Source organism: Nothobranchius furzeri, chromosome 6 (assembly GCF_043380555.1).
Source record: "Nothobranchius furzeri strain GRZ-AD chromosome 6, NfurGRZ-RIMD1, whole genome shotgun sequence".
In the NCBI taxonomy this organism is placed as follows: Eukaryota; Metazoa; Chordata; class Actinopteri; order Cyprinodontiformes; family Nothobranchiidae; genus Nothobranchius; species Nothobranchius furzeri.
The window spans coordinates 81,482,282-81,503,543 of NC_091746.1; the positions used below are offsets into that span (position 1 = coordinate 81,482,282).

Genomic DNA, 21,262 nt, shown 5'->3' on the forward strand with positions numbered 1-21,262 from the left:
AGCCACGTCTGTCTGATACCAGAAGCCGCATCGCCACGGTAAATGAGATACCGCCAAACACCAGTTGCAGTTTTCTCGGTCCAAACATCTTTTGTTGTCTGTGACTTCAAATGGTGTTTTTCTTTGTCCTAATATTGAAGTGGTAGCATCATCATCATCATCATCATCAACTTTATTTATATTACACCTTCACATGGCTCGAGGGCCAAACAAAGAGCTGCGCAACTAAAAATGTGACTATTTGACATAAAAGAGTAAAAACATTTAAAAACTATTAAAAAAAATCAAACAAACTTGTAGTTAAAATCCAGGTGGGACCGAGGAAAAATGCAACAACCACCCATTAGGGAGGCTCCTTGTGAGTTAAAACCATTGTGTTTTCAGACAGTATGCTTCATGCCTGCAGGCAGCTCATTCCAGAAATTATAGATAGATATTGCAGAGCCAACTCGTTTAAACATTACAAACAAACCACAGAACCATCCAACCATCCATCAATTTTCATCCGCTTATCCGGAGTCGGGTCGCGGGGGCTTCAGCCTAAGTCGAGAGGCCCAGACTTCCCTCTCCCCAGCTACTTGGGCCAGCTCCTCTGGGGGAATCCCAAGGCGTTCCCTAGCCAGGTGAGAGACATAGTCCCTCCAACGTGTCCTGGCTCTCCCTTTAGGCCTCCTCCTGGTTGGACGTGCCTGGAAAACCTCACCAGGGAGGCGTCCACAGAACCTTAAATGAAATTCCAAAAGAGGCCAGAAGCCAGTGTAGGGACGCTAAGATGGGCGTGATGTGCTCTGACTACTGAGCTGAGAACCTCTCACAGCAATGGTGTTCTGTTTCTTAACTCATTCACTGCCATTCGAAGACAAAACTCGTCATTTTAAATCCAACCATTCATCCGCGTACGTCTCACGTCACGTGATCAGGAAGCAGAAAATCCACGTGTTAGGAGATCGTTTTGGGCTGCTATAAAAAAAAGTGAGGAGCTAACCAGAAAAGCTTCTGCTGATCACAATTCGACAACGGATCATGACTCTTAAAAAAACAGTGATGACGCTGAAAAACGCTGGCCGCTAAGGGCTTTTCTGATCAGGAAACAGCTGGCAGTGAATGAGTTAAAGAGCAGGGGCGTAATGAGTGGAGGACCCAGGGAAGTGTGGAAGTGGTCCGGTAAGACAGACAACCGGATGGTCCAAAGGAGCCATGTTATTGGCTGAGGCTTTAGATAAATGCGGGGGAATCACTATTATTATTTAATTTTTAATCTCCACATTATATTTACTATGTTAAAACATAGTTGAGAGACATGAAAAATGTTGTAAGCTAACTTGTTTTGCAGGTTGTCACCGTAGCTTTGAAAGTGAAACGTATGGCAATGAGTTGTTCGTTCAGATTGGGCAATAAGCACTAAGAGGTGCTGCTTTATCATTACAGCTTGCACTCATTCTTCTCTTGTTTAAACTACTATTAATAAAATCAAGTAATGTTTGCAGAAAATCTGAAGGTTTCGGATCTTTTATTTAATGGGGTTGAAAGCAAAACCTCGAACTCAGAAGCAACCAGCAGTCTCATGCTGGTGAGTTTAAACACCAATATCGGCGGTTTTAACCCTGTCTGACATTCATAATCTCCATTATATCTGAGCTGTCTCTCTCAGACAGCAGCGCATCAGGGGAGAAAAAGGGAAACAAAGATGTTTGTCACAGTCGCTTCTTAACTGATAAAATCAGTGACTGTTTTTTTAGTATATGAGTGGTGCGTGACGGTTGTGTGTGTGTGTGTGTGTGTGTGTGTGAGTGTGTGTTGGGAGGGAAAGGGGGACTGACTGTCTGACACCTGCAGCTCTTCACACTCAAAATGCAAATCCAGGCTCACCCCACCCACTCCACGACCCCTCCCTTCATGGCTAGAATCGGAGGTTACTGAGCAACGACTTTTACAAATCTGGACGAAAATTCAGAGAGCAGTGGACCACTGACGACGGTCAGCCTGAATCCGATGATCTGCTCTTTTAATAACTTGTGGGGAAAATGCACCTCTGATATTATTTCAAAGGTCATAAAAGATGGAATTTCTCTTATAAAAACTTCTGTGAAGGCTTGGGTTAGGAATTTTAATAATTTTGAAAAAAACTAATCCCTCATGCACAGGATGATGCTTTTAGAATAAACACAATTATTAAAACAACTGATGAAGCCAAAGTGTGTCAGATGTAAACTGAATGTGGTGAGATCTGTGCTTGACCAAAAGCAGGTGCACACACTGAACTACTGAGGAGAATGTGGTCCTGAGGCTGCAGCCCTACAGCGGGGCCTGACCTCTGACCCCTCTGGTGAGAGCTACTTAGGAGTGTCTCCCTGTGGGGAACACATAAAGTGGTGCATTAATTTTTATTGTTGTGTGGAAAGTAAGAGCACCTGTTTTATTGGGTACCAGTTTGCTCCCCGGGGAGACCAGTGATGCTCTGTGGTAGGACTTGGCTCTTCAGCGCCCTCCACTGATTAATCTAGGTAATACACAATAACAGGCAGCAGGGACAACAAATGGGTTGACTTGCTTTTGAGTTGGAATGGAAATAATAAATAAAAACAGATATTCATTTTGAGGTCAATTTGTTTTTTAAGAAAAAAATAACTGTCTACAAATATTTAAATCATAGGTGAATAAAAATAAAACCAGACGTCTAAAACTTTTTTAATGATAAAACGATTGGATGCAATCAAGTTTCCTTCAGTTAAACAAAGACAAGACAAGAAGTTATTGTCTTTGTTTATGTTTATGTATTTAGCAGACGCTTTTGTCCGAAGCGACTTACAAGTGATAATCGGCATGTTGCCCTTGAGGCTAACAACAACAATAACAACAACAACTTGACATCAGTCATAGAGAGGAGGGAACAAGGAGTGGACAGCAGAGAGGGGGGACGGGTGCAGGGAGGGTGCTAGTTAAGAAGATGCTCTCCGAAGAGCAGGGTCTTCAGGAGTTTCTGGAAAGTCGAAAAGGAAGCTCCTGTTCTGGTAGTGCTTGGAAGGTCATTCCACATTTGTGGAACGATGCATGAGAAGAGTCTGGATTGTCCTGAGCGTGGTGTAGGCACTGCTAGCCGACGATCTTGTGATGACCGGAGCGACCGGGCCCAGGGGCGTGTCCAGGGAGGGGCCTGGGGTAGCACATGCCACACTTAGGATCGGATTGGCCACCCCAGGTGCCACCCCACTAAGTTCCAGTTCAAACTGACTTTACATTGTCGACAAAAGGCTTGGGTTGTAAACTCCAAAATGGTGTGTGGTTGCATGCACCTTTCACATTGTTTTCTAGCCTAGGCCTACAAAACATTTCTGTAGTATTATTTTTTTTTTCATATTCACATAAATAGTATTTAGAGTCCCACTCAACTCCAGTTGGTGGCAGTAATGCAACAAGAAGTGACTTGCTAACCACCACAAAACTAGAAGATGAAGAGAAAAAATGGTGATTGTGCAATGTGAAACTCAAAAATGTAAAAGAAAGTAAATAAATAAATAAATAAATGATTTGTGTAAATACATAAATAAGCATAACCATTGGTGCCACCCATGCATGAACAAGTGCCCCATATGGGCCACCCCATTTTAAAAGTCCTGGACACGGCTCTGGCCGGGCCGAGACGTAAGCCTTTGCAAGAGGATTCAGGTAGATGGGAGACGTACCATCTCTGACTTTGTATGCTAGTGTTAGCAATTTGAAGCGTGCTGCTAGCGGTAGCCAGTGGAGCTCAATGAACAGAGGGGTGACGGGTGCTCTTTTTGGCTGATTGAAGACGAGACGCGCCGCTGCGTTCTGGACCATCTGAAGAGGTCTCACAGTACAGCCTGGAAGAGCAGTTAGAGGGCATTGCAGTAATCGAGGTGGGAGATGACAGTAGATTGCACCAGGAGCTGGGTGGCATGTTGTGTTAGGTTCTTTCTTTGGAAAGAAGAAGGATAGGATGGAGGTTATTTCCCAACTTAGCTACAAAGGAATAAAGACAAAGTCTCAGGTTAGAAATCTTGGTGTTATGATTGATTCTGATCTGAGCTTCACTGGTCACATTAAGGCTATAACTAGATCAGCATTTTATCATCATCAATTAGCAAGACTCAGAGGTCTCATGTCAAAACATGACTTAGAGAAACAAATTCTTTCGTTCATCTCTGGACCACTGCAATGGTCTTCTGGTCTTCCCCAAACTGCTGTAAAACAAATGCAGCTTATACAGAACGCTGCTGCTAGAGTCCTAACAAGAACCAAAAGAACTGAGCACATCACTCCTGTTCTTAAATCTTTATACCGGTTACCATTCAACTACAGAATCGACTTCAAAGTGCTTCTATAGTCTATAAATCTCCCAGTAGCATGGGGCCAAAGTACATGCTGGATCTCCTTCCAGTACATACACCCAGCAGAGCTCTGAGATGAAACAGTCAGTTAGTAAACCCCATGCTGCACACAGATTTAATCAGCTTCCTATGACCTCATATGTGCCCTAACTCTGGTAAGTTTTAAATCAAATTTAAAAACCTTCATATATTCATCAACCTGGAATAAATGTTTCTTATGCTGCACTTTCTGCACTGTAACTGCTCCCCTTTTGCGTATGGCTTTTATATGCGTGTTGAATTTTGCCTTGCATTAAATGTGCTGACCTGAATTATATAGATAATAAATTATAGAGTAATATTTGTCCTAATGACAAAATTAAAATATAATAGCCCAGAAAACTATCATTTATGTTGCTGTTAGAGCATGGGGTAAGACATTTTGGAACTTTGTGTTTGGACATAAATCCTCACAGTGAAGGAGCGCCTCCATGTGGCCAGAAGATGAAAATAACAGTCCAAAAAGCAAAGAATTCTCACTTTAGTTTTAATATTTAATTCTTAAAACCAAGTAAAACTTAATTTTTTACAAGTTATACATCAACACTCTTTCACATTATAAATGTTTGTTGTGTCAATTCAGTTTAAATTATTTTACCAACTCTAATGGGAAGTTTACCCATCAGGAGTCAGGAGCTTTATTTTAAAGTGGTAAGAATCCATTCCTTCAGTTTAGAAAACGGCGCCATCATCACAACACATCTGAAAACTGAACCAATTTCAATAGAAATAACTTCTAGTGTGATATAATGATTTGTGCGGACCTATGTGATTTAGGGGGCATTTAGGTGATACACAGTGAAGTGAAATTGTTTTGTTTTCCTTTTTGAAATCCGTCTTCATTCTTCGTACTCTAGACCAGAATTGTGTTTGAAAGATCAAATAATGTAAAATGCTTAGAGCCAAAGTTAAGAATGATTTACTAAGGGGAAAACCTTTACTCAAATATTACAAAAAATGCAGAGTACATTTTTGTGTTTTGTGTAATATGTTATCATAAGAGGGCGACATTTGTCTAGCTTGCACAATTAATTTAATTTCCTTAAAACATTTATAATGGTAAATATTTGTGTTTTATAAGGAAGTTTAAGACACACTTCCCTAAGAACTTCATTGGGATTGTAAATTTGTGATGAACTGAATAACCTCACAGGGATGACTTTTAAGAATCCAAAGATTACTCTGCTGTCTGCAGTGATGTGGGCGTTGTACCGGTCTGTCGTGGTGAAGAGAGAGTTCCAACCCGCATCCAAGCTTTGGGTATAGTGATCAAAAGAATGAGAAAACAGGTATGAGTGACTAAAATTAGTTTTCTCCTCAGGGCGTCTGGGTTTCCCCTTAGAAATAGGGTGAGAAGCTTGATCATCTGCGAGAGGCTCGGAGTAGACCTGCTGCTTCTCCACATAAAGAGGAGCATCTGATTACGACGCCTCCTGGACGCCTCCCTGGTGAGGTTTTCTGGGCACGTCCAACCAGGAGGAGACCTAAAGGTAGACCCAGGACACGCTGGAGGAACTATGTCCCTTGTCTGGCCAGGGAACCCCTTGGCATTCCCCCAGAGAAGCTGGCCCAAGTGGCTGGGGAGAGGGAAGTCTGGGCCTTTCTACTCAGGCTGCTGCCCCACGACCCGACCCCGGATAAGCACAAGGTAAATGGATAGAAGCAAGATTATTCTGGCTCTTTCAAAAAGAGTGTTTAATAAAACAGTACATTGTGTTTTATATAAGATTACAACAGCATAAAAAAATAATCTTTTGTTTTTATTCATCAGGAAAGAACAGCCATCAGAAAATTATTTTTTTTATTGTTGCTGTAATGCTACTAAATTGCTATCAGATGGTGATCGACGTCCAGCAGAAGCAGTGTCTAAAGACCAAAGAAGAAGAAGAGTCAGCCTTAGCAATACCAATTATTTCCACACATGACCTCTCAATAATTTCATTGAAACTTGGTAGGGCTACAGAATCCTCGAAAATGTGTTTTTAAAGTTCTGACAATAAAACCCATTATTTTAGCTTTTCTCAACGTTTATTGGTGATAACATGGATTTTACTGTTTTATGTAAAGTATTGTGACAGGGTCCATTTAGGTTCTAAAATATTTAAAGCGTGCATTTAATCTATCTGTAAAATTTTCACGGCCAACCGTGTGAATTTAATTGGGAACATCCCTGCTGTCACACTGGAGGGAATGCGGCTGTAGCAGGACGTAATGCCCAGCGTCTCCCAGAGGAACAGAACAGAGCCAACTCGGCTGGTTCACAACTTTGGACCACGCTGTACTCTCGTTTCATGGCACCCCTCGAGTCACTCTGACAGATTAAACATTGAACATTTAACAACAGAGCTGTACAGAATGCAATGTCGTAGACCTCCATTACTAAATGAATGCCTTGAAACGGTTTTTCACACAGGTCTCAAACGAAATCATCCTCAAGCCTGCTGGTGGGTTGAGAGAGCCCTTAAACAAGCTAAGGGTAGAGGTTGGACTCATGGTTGAGCATATTACAAATATAGAATAAAAAGATTTATTCCCACACTTCGTCAATCAAACTTGGATGTACTTGGATATATGAAGCCAATCAGACTTGCTTTTTAAAAGTATTAAAAAGTATAAATTGGGGTTTAAAAGCAGCAGCTGCCACTTGAGATGCACTCTTTCCTCCATTTCCTGGCCTCAGAAGTCTCTCCTGACCTCCTCGTTAGGAGGAGAATGTCCACTTTAACCAACCATCTAACTGTCATTGTAAATATTTTTGTTATAAACATGACCAGATTCATCGCATAGTGTCCTTTAAATGCCCCCCGGTTAGGCCACCCCAGCTCCTGGCTCCGGATAAAAAAATGGCGCACAACTTGAACTCCAACCTCGGATATTTATTCAGCCTCCTCTTTCTGTTTGACAAACTGCAGATCCATCATTCAAAATTCTCGCGATGAATGCCCCCCATATATAAGAACAGCTGGGGGTGCCTCGTCCACTTGGAGGGGCGTAGGGTTTCCTTAAGGATCTGTGGTTAAGTCTGGATCAGCTGCACTAGGAACAGCCAGCTATGTCGGACGCGGTGGTTAGTTTTATGAAGGACTTTTTGGCCGGCGGTATCGCCGCTGCCATCTCCAAAACAGCTGTTGCTCCCATTGAGAGAGTCAAGCTGCTGCTGCAGGTAAAGAATTTGAACCAGCTGTTGGAGGCACCAGTCGCACAACAGCTGCTTTGTGCATAATATGTGCGTAGTTTATTGGTCACAGTTTTTTCTTAAAAGTCTGACATTAAAGTTAAAATGGGATTTGCTTAAACAGAGAAAATGTCCAGCTGTACACCGAGACTGCTCTTATGGTCTTGTACGTAACGCTAAAGGACACGTGAGACGTCACTGGGGGGATAGTTTTACGCACAGCTCCGTGAGTCAGTGGAAAGACCTTCTGATACGTGCCGACATAAAAATCGCCGCAATACTCGAAAAAGTTTAATGCTTTTTTGCTTAATTAATGCTTCTTTGAGAAAAGAGACCATCGTGTAAAAGAGAACTGCTAAATTTAACTTGCATCATGTAATGTAATACACCGTGGAGTCTCAAGTGGCTGGAGTGTGAGTTTGGAAAATGTGCAGTGAGGAAAAAAGTTTTCTTGATATCTTAATTTGAAAAACCATATTTTGTACAAGTGAAAACGTCCTATTCAATGTTTTTTTAACAGGTGCAGCATGCCAGCAAGCAGATCACAGCTGAGATGCAATATAAAGGAATCATTGACTGTGTGGTCAGAATCCCAAAGGAACAGGGCTTCGTCTCATTCTGGAGAGGCAACCTGGCCAACGTAATCCGTTACTTCCCAACCCAAGCCCTGAATTTCGCCTTCAAAGACAAGTACAAGAAGATCTTCCTCGGTGGCGTGGATCAAAAAACACAGTTCTGGCGTTACTTCGCTGGTAATCTGGCGTCAGGCGGCGCTGCTGGTGCCACTTCGCTCTGTTTCGTTTATCCACTTGACTTCGCCAGAACAAGACTGGCTGCTGACATCGGAAAGGGTCCCGCTGAGAGAGAGTTCACCGGTCTCGGAAACTGCATCGCCAAGATCTTTAAAACCGACGGTCTGAAGGGTCTTTACCTGGGGTTCAACGTGTCCGTGCAGGGTATCATCATTTACAGAGCGGCTTACTTTGGATGCTTCGACACAGCTAAAGGTGTGTGCTGCTGTTGCACTTGATCTACCTGATCCTCACGTTCTGCATGAATGTTTTTGACCCAATCGCTCCTTTAAAACAGGCATGCTGCCAGATCCCAAGAACACACACATCATCATCAGCTGGATGATTGCGCAGACCGTCACTGCCGCGGCAGGTCTGGTCTCATACCCCTTCGACACTGTAAGACGTCGTATGATGATGCAGTCAGGACGCAAAGGAGGTGAGCATCTCTCTAGCCTCCGATTTGATTGATTTGGCCACTGTTGCACAATTTACAAACGTTTCCATTCCCACAGCTGACATCATGTACAAGGGCACAATCGACTGCTGGAGGAAGATCCTCAAAGACGAGGGCTCACGAGCTTTCTTCAAGGGTGCCTGGTCCAACGTGATCAGAGGAATGGGCGGGGCTTTCGTGTTGGTTTTGTACGATGAAATCAAGAAGTTTTCATACTAAACTCACACTCCCAGTCCCCAAGGAAACCCTCCACTTCGTTTAAGTCTTATGTTTGTGATGCAGTGGCACCAGCCTGGTGAATCGCAGTATGGGCACGTAGGCTACAACAGCCTGAGGAAAGTGGGTACCGAACCTGGGTCTGTGTCTCATCAGAAATGTGTGTATATACAAATATATAGCCTATGTACCATAAAGGTTGTCCTCCAGCGCGACAGCAGGTGGAGATGACGCGTGACACAGATTATGATACAGTTACCTTTGTCAAGCAGCTGCTGAGGCCCATATGATGTGTAGTGACCACTCTGACCCATGTATCGCTCCTTAAACTTTAATTTATTAATAAAGATTTAATCTATAAAACAGTTTGTTGTCTCACAAATTGACCTGCTTGACTTGCCATGGGAGGAAAATGGCTCACGCACAGTAAGTATACCGTCTCTTAAAATAGCAAAGCACCTAAATGTTTTTTTTTTTTGCCTTTGAAATAAATTTGTGTTTTCAAATATATTCGAACAGTTCACTGTTACTTTTGTCGCCAGCCAAAAGTCCTGAATCTGATGTTGGTAAAGAGATGCCTTCTTGACTCTAGGTGGGCGGGCTGAACTAGGGTGATTTCGACCCAGGTACAGGTGTGCTGCTGGAGCTCGTGTTGGTGAAGGATGATCTGGAGCTGCCTGGTCTGGGATGTGTAAACGCTGACAAACAAAATGAAAGAGTGACAGGCTCAAGATTTCTTTCAATCAACAGAAACTTGCAAAAGTATTTATTTTGTTTACAACAGTATGACTGAGCTGTTACTCATGGTGCTTTATTTGAAATGGTTCTCAAACGAAGCAACAAAAACATGAAAGAGAGAAATATGCTAAAAATAGAAGCAGCAAACCAGTTAATGATCTATAAATAAATGAATGTTTGAAGAGGCTACAGCTGCTTTACTCTGCCTAAATGACCTCTCTTTTAGTTAATCTAATTTTTGCTGCCATCTGGAAGCAGCCGCTCAGACATGTGACAAATCTGCTCCCTCAGTTTGAGAGGAATCCTGCTCACAGCTGCATGCTGATCTTTCTGTACGCTGACTAAAAATGAACAAAAGCAACACCAAACTGCTCCTAAATCATGAGACGTTAAGCTGTAAACAAGTGTTTTTGGTGTGCAGCTGCAGCTTTACGCTGGACAGGTTAGCACTTTAGTGCGGTAGTCTCTAAGCAGGAATTTACATCAACTTTCAAACTTGTAAAACATTTTAACATGATTGTAAAAGTGGTTTGCTAACAAATGTAGTTATACCTGTAGATGTTCTACTGCTAGATCTCCCTCGGTTAGTGCTGGGTCTGAAGCTGGGACGTGATGAAGCAGCCGGACGTCCGGTGAGGCGCTGGTAGTCCGCCAGCTGTTCTGAACGCGATAGGCCAGGCGTGGGCTTCACGGACTCCAGTTTCTTTAAGACCAACTGTTTAAGAATAATAATATTTAAAAACATAGGAGATAAAACAATATACAAGAGGAGCTTCACTGAGAAAAAATTCTTACTTATTATTTTTGAAAATCATTGGTCAAGAGTTTTTCATGCAGGCTGAACATGAAAATAGTCTCCTACACCTATCTCCTGCATTTGCTTCTGATAGAAACTCTAGGATTTGAAAAGCCTGACAGACCTGCGTCGCACTGTCACTAAACATTCATGGATTCACCCATCTAGACTCACGGCGGGAAAGGCTGCTGTTGGTTTAGTGTCCAGGAAACAGCAGAGAACGTCTTGGCTAGTAAAAGCTAACCATTAGCATTAGCAACTACACCACACGGCAGAACTCCTTCAGGTTTGTATTATTTGTGGAGATAAAACATCAGTGTTGCAGGTTAAATAGAGTCAGTGGTGGAGTCGCATTGCTGTTAGTCAATTCGAAGCAAGATGTTCGAATATCAAGAAATAAGATTCCTTATCCTGCAATCTGAAGCTACTTTCTCCTCCAGCTGACTCCTCCGTGCTTAAACACCAGAGATTTAATTCCCCAGAGTACGACTTACAAATCATTCCTAGAGACCAAAAATATGAGTGACGTTCCGCTTTAAACCTACTGTGTAAAAGCTGAATAGAGCATGATCAAGAAAAAACACATTATAGAATACAGAAAAAAATAACTTCTACTCTAATAATCTCGTAACAGTTACACTGAAATTAATAATCATCACAGTTATTTAACTTATTTTAATGAATATATTTCATTTCATTGCATCTCTGTTTTTTACTGTAATTACTTGTAGTTTTACCTTCCCTACAAAAAAGCACCTCTGTGTTCTGCATCTGTTCAAAACATTAAGGCGAGTTGTTTCTGGTGCATCTAAATTCTATTGGCTTGTTAATCTTGAATAAAAAAATCTGAAACCAGTCCTTACTTTTAACTTTTTTTATTTAAGGTCTCTTGCAAGCCTTTAAATCTGATTACATAACAGATTTTTTAAGTTATTCTTTGGACATTTGCTGCTTTTTAACAAGAGTTAAATGGTCTTTACAGAAAACAGGCAATTAATATAAAATTTTTATTAAAGTGACAGTGTAGGGGTTCCCTGGCAATAGGGGGCAGTATATACCTACAACACTGCAAGCAAGCATCATTTTGTGTTCAAATAAGACCTTACCAACGGATGACCATCAGGGTCAAAAATCCCTGGTAGCGCCACCTTTCATCACTGGCAATGAGTGAAGAGATAAATGTGTAAAGCAACAATGTTTATTGATAGTGAAAGTTTTGTAACCATTTGTTACAAATCAGAAAACGCATTTAGTCCTCACAGACTTCCGTAGCGGAAAACATGGCATCCAATATGGCGTCGCCCAGAGACTCAGACCCGCTCCATGTATTTTAGAACAGATTTTAATGGTTATGTGTTTTAAAACTGCCAATATTTTTCAACAACTGGGCAACTTTTAGTTCTTTACTACAACATTTCAATGGATATTTCCAGGGATTAACTGTAAAAAATTACACATTGTCACTTTAAACAAATACCCATAATTCTGTTGTTTTAATTTAGATACAGTGATCCCTCGCTACTTCGCGGTTCGTTTATCGCGGATTCACGACTTCGCGGATTTTTTCTTTGGAGCCTTATTCAAGGGAAATTCGCCGATTCGCGGTATTTTTCACCGATTCGCTGTATTTTTCTATGCGAAATATCTAGAAATTCCTGTTTTTTTTTCATCAATTTCATCATAAAATGCACTTTTTGTAATAAAACTATAAAAAAAAAACAAGTAAAAATACAGTACTATGTAAAGGGAGGGTTTTAAAAGTCTGAATACTGAATACATACCTGTTAAATAAATACTGTAAATATGGAGTCCCTACTTCGCGGATTTTCACCTATCGCGGCCAGGTCTGGAACGCATCTACCGCGATAAACGACGGCTCACTGTACTTCTACAGTTTAATGAGATAGAGTTTGAAAAACATAAAAAGTATTTTCCACTGGAAGAAGCTGATCTGAAAAGAGCTATTCATCACAAACTTGGTGTACTGGCCTGGTGTTTTATGTTCTACAAGAACACAGAAACAGGACAAGTGGGGGACAAATGGAGAGAATGAGCGGGTGAGCCTGAGAGATGCATCGTTCATCAGGTAATCGATGTATTGCTTGCTGCAACGTAATCAGAAATGGTCTCTGCAGGAAGGCAGATGTCAAAAGGGCCTGGAAAACTGAAAAAGATACAGACCTTTCTTCAACCAGACGAGTAGAAAGAATCTTCATATAGTAATGAAAGTCAAATGTGACATTCCTGGTACAAACTGCATCAGTAATATGTCATCCATATCAATGAGACTAGTTTGGTTTAGTCTACTACATTTAATGTCTTGTCAAACGCTGATAAGAAAATCTGCATTAAAAAAAAGTAAAAATAAAGATGTAGCAACAATCTCATTCTATAAATTAAAATAATAAAATACATGAAAGTTAAGTGTGGCAGCAAACACAACAGCATAAAGCCAAACAGTAAGCATTAAAAGGTTGTTATCCTACAACAGCTGGATTCAAGACTGGAGGTAAAATGATTTAAAAAGCCTTCAAAGTGTATCTGCATCTTGTTTTTATTTCACTCGCTTGGAAAACACAAAAGAAAGAAAAAGAAATCCATGAGCGGTGCAGGAGGAACGAGGTATGCTACACTGTGACGTTCTGGTGGGAGATCACACGGCAGATTCAGTTACTTCTCACTAAGAATAGAGAAGGCAAGGGGGACTCCTGAGAAGACACTGAGAACAGTCAGTGCTCAGAACGACAGAAACCTCTCCGTACCGACAAGGCTCACCAACTCTTAACTGGTCACGAAGGAGAAACTCAGCTAACACGTGAAACTGTGACCATTTCTGCAGCCGGTCACTAATCAAATAACCTTTCCTGGTTACAATAAATGTCTTTGCTCATTTCTCTCTCTGTTTATATACATTTATTTATTCCCAAGTAATAAAGTTAGCATAAAATATTAGGTGGCGTTCCAACATGAGTCTGAAGTTTCTCGTGTCATTCTGGAGCACTGCTTCGTCCCCCCCCCCCCCATGCTGCTGTCTATATAAAGTTCATCAGTGTCAGCTTTCAGGAGGGCGTGCTCCCAGACGTTCACCAACAGAACACAATGAGTACTTTACACTGATTAGGCATATGGTGCATTCATTTACACTACGGTCAACTCAGTCTGGCCCTGGAAGGCTCAGCGCACTCACGTTGGCATTATTCATGTGTTGTTCTTGCAGAGCCAACCGCTTTTATTCAGCCCTGCTTCCCAGCGATTCCTTTTGTGCCGAGGCGGTCCTACACACCCACCTGGACTGACTGATCCACTGAAGTTATGTCACTCTCACGCCTACCGACGTAGTGGCCTGGCGGGAAGCGTGTGAAGTGATGTCACAGAACAGCGCCTGAACTAATCCAAATTGACAGATGGCAACCAGGCATCTCATGCGTGGAGTTTGTTCCTCAAAAAGAGCCACAGACCAAGAATGGTGTAAAAGTACTTTGGTGTCCTCCATTCTTTTTAACTGTCACACCCCAGTTGTCTCAACTGGCCGTGCTCACGGCCGCTTATGTTTATCTAACATGTGGCGCCAAAAAATGTGACCCCAGACTTCTCTGCACCACTTTAGTGGAACCCACTCATGTCCTCGACGACGTCCACTTTCCTGACAAGGCCATGTAAACACAACCTGGACGTGTCGCGGTTAACCGTAACCCTAACCCTGCCCAGGCCGAGTTGACCGTAGTGTAAAAAGGGCCATAACGACCACCCACACAACATAGAGCACAACACCCGCTGGCTGAGAGCTTTCGTGGATCTTTTGGGTTTGTTGATCTTGAGCAGGTGTTTTCAACTCTGGTCTGGTATCCAGCATGTTCTAGTTTTAACTCTGTTCCAACACACCTGATTTCAACCAGCAGGCGATTAACAAGCTCCTGCAGAGCCTGATGAGCTGCTGCACAGGCGTTTCAAGTGTGTTGAATAAGAGAAACCAGTAAAAGGAGCTGGATACCGGACCTCCAGGACGGAATTGAATACCTCTGGTCTAGAGCACGGGTTCTCATTCCTGGTCCTGGAGGGCCACTATCCAGCTCGTTTTAGTGGTTTCTCTTATTCAACACGCTTGATTCAGTGGTTGAAACACCTGAGCAGCAACTCATCAGGCTCTGCAAAAGTCGGCTAATCGCCTGCTGGTTGAAATCAGGTGTGATGAAACAGGATTTAAATTAAAACATGGTAGATTCTGAACCTCCAGGACCAGGATTGAGAATCACTGGTCTAGAGGTAAAACCGGTGGTGAGGAACACTGGTTAGAATGGGGACCCTGATCATATGTGTGCTCCCAGCTTGAACTGGGAAAACCTTTTAGCTGTTGAAGGAATAGGGACTTGAGAAACAGACCATTTGTGCTCAAACAAGATGAAAATCCATGAAGATGTCATCAGATAAGCTCTAGAATTTTACTGGTGTCATTTTAGGAGGACAATTACATACTGAATAGAATAGAATGGAATAGACTTTATAGCTATTTTCTAATCCGCTTTGCCTCACGCCCTGAATCGCACATATGTTGTACTTCTATTTAAATGGAAACTAATAATGTGTAATTTGACCACGCCAGCCATGTACTGACATTTATCAGTTTGTAAAAGTTCATAATCAGCATGACTACAAATCAGACATATATGACATCACCACCGAATCTCCTCTCCCCTAGCGTAGCTGCTACTTACCACATGGCCAAATTTATGGAGGTTCTTTCCTCCTGAAAAAAGGATGTGAAGTTCACTGAACTTACAGCCTGTTTTGCTCCGTGTCTGGTTTGATGACGTCACTTTCGTCCTGGACTTTTTTTAAACACAAAACCTAACCTCCCCCCCCCCCATTCAAAAATAAGCCCTTCGTCTCAAATGCGTCTCATTCACTGCCAGCCGTTTCCTGATCAGAAAAGCCCTTCGCTGCCAGCATTTTTACAGTTTTTTTAAGAGTCACAGAACATTGTGCGCTAGGATGATGTCAACGCCAAAACTACCAAAACAAAGAGCAGAATCACCTCTTACATCAGGAAGAATCTGTGCATTTCGAGCATTATCCGTTCTTTCGTAATCCGTTGTCAAATTGTGATCAGCAGAAGCTTTTCCGGTTCGCGCCTCACTTTTTTTTTATAGCAGTGGCCCAAAACGATCTCCAAACACATGGATGTTCTGCTTCCTGATCACGTGACGTGTGACATACACGGATGAACATCGGCTTTAGAGCTGGGATGTTTGTCCTCACAGTGCGGGGGCTCGTTCTGATGGCCACACAGTAAAAAAAATGCAATGACAACTTTAGTCGTCATTGGCAGTGAACGGTTGGATTTAAAATGATGACTTTTGTTGTCAATGGCAGTGAATGAGTTCAATTCATAGACATCACACTGTATGTGAAATCCATGACACATAACAAACAATATTAGAAAATTGCATTTTTTGCCCCAATGACTTGCATTCATTTTATTGTTCTTCTGGGGACTCATGGTCTGGAAGTACTGTAGATGGGCGTGACTTAGGTTCCCTTGCCCTTGTGAATGCTGAGATACTTTTTGGTGTGTGTTTGGAACCAAATGAATCTTAGAGAAGGTTTGTGTGCCACAGAAACATGCACTCTAAAGGTTCTGCTGTTCCTTGCATGAGCCTCAAGCTATAATTGCCCATTGGTTATCAAAGGCAAAGTGATAAAAACAAAAGAATACACAGCAGACATGACAGTATTCAAACGTCACCCATTATGAAGAAGCCAGTGATGAGTCAGACTATAGCCTGACAGAAACTACATCCATCATACTGAAAGGTGCATAGGACAACCTTGAAGCTGAACAGCACCACCTTGTATATATGCTGATGGTATGAACACAGCACAAAAGCAGCCTAAATGAGGACAACAAGGTAATATGTACCAATAAGATGCTGTAATGTGATTCAACTCTATAACTTTCAGACAAAAGGTAACAACACGGTGTAGAGATGATACTATAGCTCAACGGCCCTTGTTCCCTGGAAATCAAACAGGTGCGTTTGCATCCATGTTATGTCTAGCTAGACTTTCACTTGTGTTTCTTTGACAGCCTCTAGTGATGTTGTATTATATGTTATCACCTTAGCTGTTGCTAAGCTACAAATCCCACTGCAATTATTCTGATCTCTATACTGTAGTACTCTACCACAGCTCCCTCATTTTAAATGATAAATGACCCGCACTTGTACAGCGCCTCTCAGAGTAAGGACTCCAAAGCGTTTTACACTACAGTGTATCATTCATCCATTCACACACACATTTACACACTGGTGGGGATGAGCTACGATGTAGCCACAGCTGCCCTGGGGCGCGCTGACAGAGGCGAGGCTGCCGAGCTCTGGCGCCACCGGTCCCTCTGACCACCACCAGCATTTTAAGATCCTGGTTCTGGTCTTTAGGGCCTTACATGGACAAGCACCATCATACATTGGTGATCTTTTCAGTCCCTACACCCCCAGCAGGTCCCTGAGGTCCAGTGACCAAAGCCTACTGGTTGTGCAGAACCAGGCTAAAAACCAAGGTGACAGATCATTTGCTGCTGTGGCCCCCAGACTCTGAAACTTCCCCCCCTGAGCCTGAGATCAGTGGACTCAGTGGTCTCCTTTAAAAAAACAGCTGAAATCTCACTTTTTCCGGCTGGATTTTGCGTGATTTTGCGTGATTCTCTCTCTCTCTCTCTCTCTCCTCTCTCTCTCTCTCTCTCTCTCTCTCTCTCTCTCCTCTCTCTCTCTCTCTCTCTCTCTCTCTCTCTCTCTCTTCTCTCTCTCTCTCTCTCTCTCTCTCTCTCTCTCTCTCTCTCTCTCTCTCTCTCTCTCTCTCTCTCTCTCTCTCTCTCTCTCTCTCTCTCTCTCTCTCTCTCTCTCTCTCTCTCTCTCTCTCTCTCTCTCTCTCTCTCTCTCTCTCTCTCTCTCTCTCTCTCTCTCTCTCTCTCTCTCTCTCTCTCCTCTCTCTTTCTCTCTCTCTCTCTCTCTCTCTCTCTCTCTCTCTCTCTCTCTCTCTCAAAGTTGTCTACTTTTGCTTATTTTAAACATATTTTTAATATCGTTTTTTTATTTAACAGTTTTAGCTTCTGTGAAGCGCCTCGTGATTTTCATCTTGAGAGGCGCTATAGAAAAGATTGTTTTCTTTTCTTTTCTTTCTTTCTGCTTGGCTCTTCCAGCATTCAGGCGGTTTTTCAACCAACTTCTCAGTATATATTAATCAAACCATAACAGGCTGGTAGACAGGGCAGAGTTAACCCTCACCCCAATTCTTTGTCCCCCACACACAGACCTAGGATTTGATATTTACTTAATAATTTATTTAATCATTTGATGATTATTGGCGACAATTAGTTAGAGGATTTGACTAAAGCCACTCACCAGGTTCTCCCGTTCAATGCGCTGCTGTTCACGCTGCCTCCTAATTGCATTGTGTGCCATCTGAGTTACAGGAAAATTACTGGTGCAGGTTTTCTTCACTGGTGCTTTTCCTAATATGGTCGCTGAAGCAGGACTCGTCAGCTCCCGAAGAAGTCGACTATTCTCTCTCTCTATGCGCCGGACCTCATCATTGCTAAAAGTGTAGTTCTTTCTGTTTCTCCATCCAGGATGGCAAAGGCCTCGTTTGGGTTTACATGAACTTTCCAAGTTAAAGGAGCCTGATGGATGAAAAGCACATTTGTTAGATTATCATATTCTCTAGAAGTAGAAGATGTGTTGTTTCTGTTTGTGCCTTTAACCTGCAAGTGAACTGGTTGCTATGGAGAAGTTTGACTAGAAATAGGAGGTCCTTCACTCATATTTTCAATACATGTGCAGTTGTCTCTAGTAGGAATGAATGCCTTGCAAGTCATACACTGTGGGAAAAAAGCTCTGGTGCACTTGCTTCAGCATGTAGAATTCAGCCAGAGGAGAAAGTAGCTTCAGAGTATTATTTCCTGATATTTGGACATCTCGCCTCTGATTGGTTAACAGCAACACAACTCTACCACTACCCTGTTAGCTCTGCAACGCTGATGTTTCATCTCTACAAATAACACAAGTCTGAAGGAGTTCTGCCATGTTGTGGAGTTGCTAATGCTAATGGTTAGCTTGTACTAGCCGAAATGTTGTCTGCTGTTTCCTGGACGCTAAACCAATAACAGCCTTCCCTGTTGCGAGTCAAGATGGGTGAGTCCATAAATGTTAAGTGACAGTGTGACGAAGATCTGTCAGAATTTTCTAATCCTAGAGTTTCACCATCTATTTCCTTTCAGAAGCTAATGCAGGAAATAGGTGTAGGAAACTATTTTCATGTTCAGCCTGAATGAAAAACTCACTAAAGAGTGACTGATGTTCAAAATTAATAATTAAAAAATGGTTTCTCAGTGAGGGTCCTCCCTTACCATCTCTTTATTGACATAATTTATATTTTTATCAGTAATCCTAAAGAAGAATATAAAAACTATGTGTTGTGTAGTTTTATGTTTTAGGAAAGAACAGTTGCTTATTGATGTGTTGCCTAAATGTAAACATCTCAACAACACTGTAGTCAAAGCATTTATTCATTACCCCCCCCCCCCAAAAAAAAGCAACCAGAGAATGAAAGACAAAAGCAAACATGATTAAACCAAATGGAGAAAAGTTTACTCACGTTCATCCAAATCCTGATCTGAATCATCGTCAAGATGCATGCTGCTAAGTCCACTAGAGGGCACACTCTCCTGCTCCTGGGTCCTGTCTTCCATCTCTGATGGAAGATTTACTGACCGACATGGGCTCAATTCAGGAGAGGAAAGGGGGCTCACATCTGTTATTGTGTCGTCTGACTCAACGAGACTCATCGGAATCCTGTGGAGCTCACGCAGGTGCAAAAATAAATAAATACATTTAAAAAGGCTGGTGGTGGTGACCCTGTGAATGATGCAAGAGCTCAAGTTAAATAGGGAGATGCATTTTGCTGTTTCTGGCTGTTTACAGATTATCCATTCCTCTTTTTAATTTGTTTAGCTGACTCTGGCTCTTTTTGTTATCCTATTTGGCCTTTAGTATATTGTGCATTTGCCACTAAAGCCATTCATATTGCACAGGGTTTTATAGCGCAGATTGGATATATCCTTACTGCCACTTTGCTCCAAGCCTTTAGCCACTTGCTTCAAGCGTTTGATGGTTCTTGTTTGCAAGAGCTGCGGGTCTCCGATTCTCAGCCTTCCTCTACATCTTATCTATCTTCCCTACTATTATTGCAATCACGATCAAAATTGAGAGATTCACTTCAACGTCTTGTTCACCTTTGCTTATATATTTAATACCCAGTAGCATTGCGTATTTCCTTCTTTTTAATAGTTTAAAACTAGAAACTTTAAATTGTTTTAAAGATAAATTAACTAACTCGTTGTGGAAGTACAAAGTGTTGTGTGCCAGGTGTGTAAGAAAACCGCAAGGCCTTTTAACTTGGAAGATATCGAAAAGTGAGGTTTTGGATGCAACATGGCATCGAAAAGGAACGTTTTGAATAGACTGTTAGAGATACGAATAAGGAAAATTGTCTTCAGGGAAACGTTAAATCATCACAATTTCACCCGAACTCTGATATAACGTGAGAAGAAAAAAAAAAGAGGAGAAAAACACCACAGCTTAGTTTTGGTTAGCTAACTTTAGCTGCTGTTGGACACGAAGCAGTCTCTTACCTGAAGAAAGGAGGCGCGGCAGTGTGTTCACTTTACTTTTGGAGTTGCTTCCGTAAAAGTGACATGTACGTAGAAAACCGTACATAAACATACCTAAAACCAAAACAACACGGAAAAACGGCGCTTACGAACATCAATATGGCGCTGGTGGGCGTTACGATACGTCACTTCCTGGAAACGGTTGCCAAGAGGCTTCTACGCCTTTGTTGATCTGAGTAACTATATATATATACGTGTGTGTGTGTGTGTGTGTGGTGTGTGTGTGTGTGTGTGTGTGTGTGTGTGTGTGTGTGTGATCCACATAGTAAAAATTTGCAAGTCAATTTTAATCCCCTTATACTAATTTTTTGACCTTTTTCTCTCAAACAATCAGACTCTAAAGTGCCTTGCTAGACTAATAAGTGACACAAACTCCTGATATGCTGACGTACTTTGAGAAAAACTCACATGGGTCCTTATCATTTCATCCTATCTGGTCTGTTATGCATTTTATGTGAAATGGGGGAGGGGTGTTCTGTATTATGCTTACACACTGTGAGTCTCACTATTAATGAAAAAGTGCAGTTTTGAATAAAAGTCTTATCAAGCTATCCAATAATTAAAAAACTTTCTTTTGATAAAATTAAACCAATTAACTATAATTTTCTATAAACATTCTTTATGTTATTTTGGCCTACCGTCAGCCTAAATGCTGCTAATGTGACCAAGAATCTGCAGGAACTCAACTGGATATCTTAACCCTTTGATGCATGAATTATGAAATGTTCAACCATGATTTTTTAAACAATTTTTTTCATTCATCTTTAGGTGTGAATGAAACAAATTTCAACAAATAATTTTTGTAACATTTTGTTAATTTACAAATAGTTTATTACATGTCCATCTCAGTGGACGGCATGCATTCTGAACATGAAATATGTTGGCTTGACTTGCTGAAGTCCAAATGGAGGGGCTCACATGCAAAAAAGTCTTCAACAGCTGTGCTTAATAGCAAAAATAAATAAATAACTTTG

At 41.7% G+C, this 21,262-nt stretch overlaps 2 protein-coding genes across 3 annotated transcripts; one reads left to right on the top strand and one right to left on the bottom strand.

The window, feature by feature from the left end:
• Positions 1-7,296: 7,296 nt before the first annotated feature.
• Positions 7,297-9,395, top strand: slc25a4 (solute carrier family 25 member 4). Its single transcript, XM_015943763.3, has 4 exons — positions 7,297-7,554; positions 8,087-8,573; positions 8,656-8,796; positions 8,873-9,395. Exons 1-4 carry the CDS (start codon positions 7,444-7,446, stop codon positions 9,031-9,033), a joined length of 900 nt encoding a protein of 299 aa, XP_015799249.1. The 5' UTR covers positions 7,297-7,443; the 3' UTR covers positions 9,034-9,395.
• Positions 9,348-20,397, bottom strand: cfap97 (cilia and flagella associated protein 97). Of its 2 annotated transcripts, none has more exons than XM_070552600.1 (5): positions 20,250-20,397; positions 19,214-19,410; positions 17,962-18,239; positions 10,321-10,483; positions 9,348-9,728 (listed from the first exon to the last, which is right to left on the bottom strand). In XM_070552600.1, the coding sequence occupies exons 2-5, from the start codon at positions 19,401-19,403 to the stop codon at positions 9,637-9,639; spliced, it is 723 nt and encodes a 240-aa protein (XP_070408701.1). In that variant the 5' UTR covers positions 19,404-19,410; positions 20,250-20,397; the 3' UTR covers positions 9,348-9,636. The 2 variants fall into 2 exon arrangements, with proteins under 2 accessions (XP_070408701.1, XP_070408702.1); XM_070552601.1 differs by having other exon boundaries at positions 19,214-19,473; positions 20,250-20,387.
• Between the last annotated feature and the right edge of the window lie 865 nt (positions 20,398-21,262).

What these genes read in the sequence shown, in the direction of transcription:
- slc25a4 (XM_015943763.3), top strand. Translation starts at nt 7,444, where the DNA reads ATGTCGGACGCGGTGGTTAGTTTTATGAAGGACTTTTTGGCCGGCGGT. An exon ending in ATGCTTCGACACAGCTAAAG is followed by an intron (nt 8,574 to 8,655) that starts GTGTGTGCTGCT and finishes CCTTTAAAACAG; the next exon opens with GCATGCTGCCAGATCCCAAG. An exon ending in GCAGTCAGGACGCAAAGGAG is followed by an intron (nt 8,797 to 8,872) that starts GTGAGCATCTCT and finishes CCATTCCCACAG; the next exon opens with CTGACATCATGTACAAGGGC.
- cfap97 (XM_070552600.1), bottom strand. Translation starts at nt 19,403, where the DNA reads ATGAGTCTCGTTGAGTCAGACGACACAATAACAGATGTGAGCCCCCTT. An exon ending in GCATTGAACGGGAGAACCTG is followed by an intron (nt 10,484 to 17,961) that starts GTGAGTGGCTTT and finishes ATTCTTAAACAG; the next exon opens with TTGGTCTTAAAGAAACTGGA. An exon ending in TAGCAGTAGAACATCTACAG is followed by an intron (nt 9,729 to 10,320) that starts GTATAACTACAT and finishes TTTGTTTGTCAG; the next exon opens with CGTTTACACATCCCAGACCA.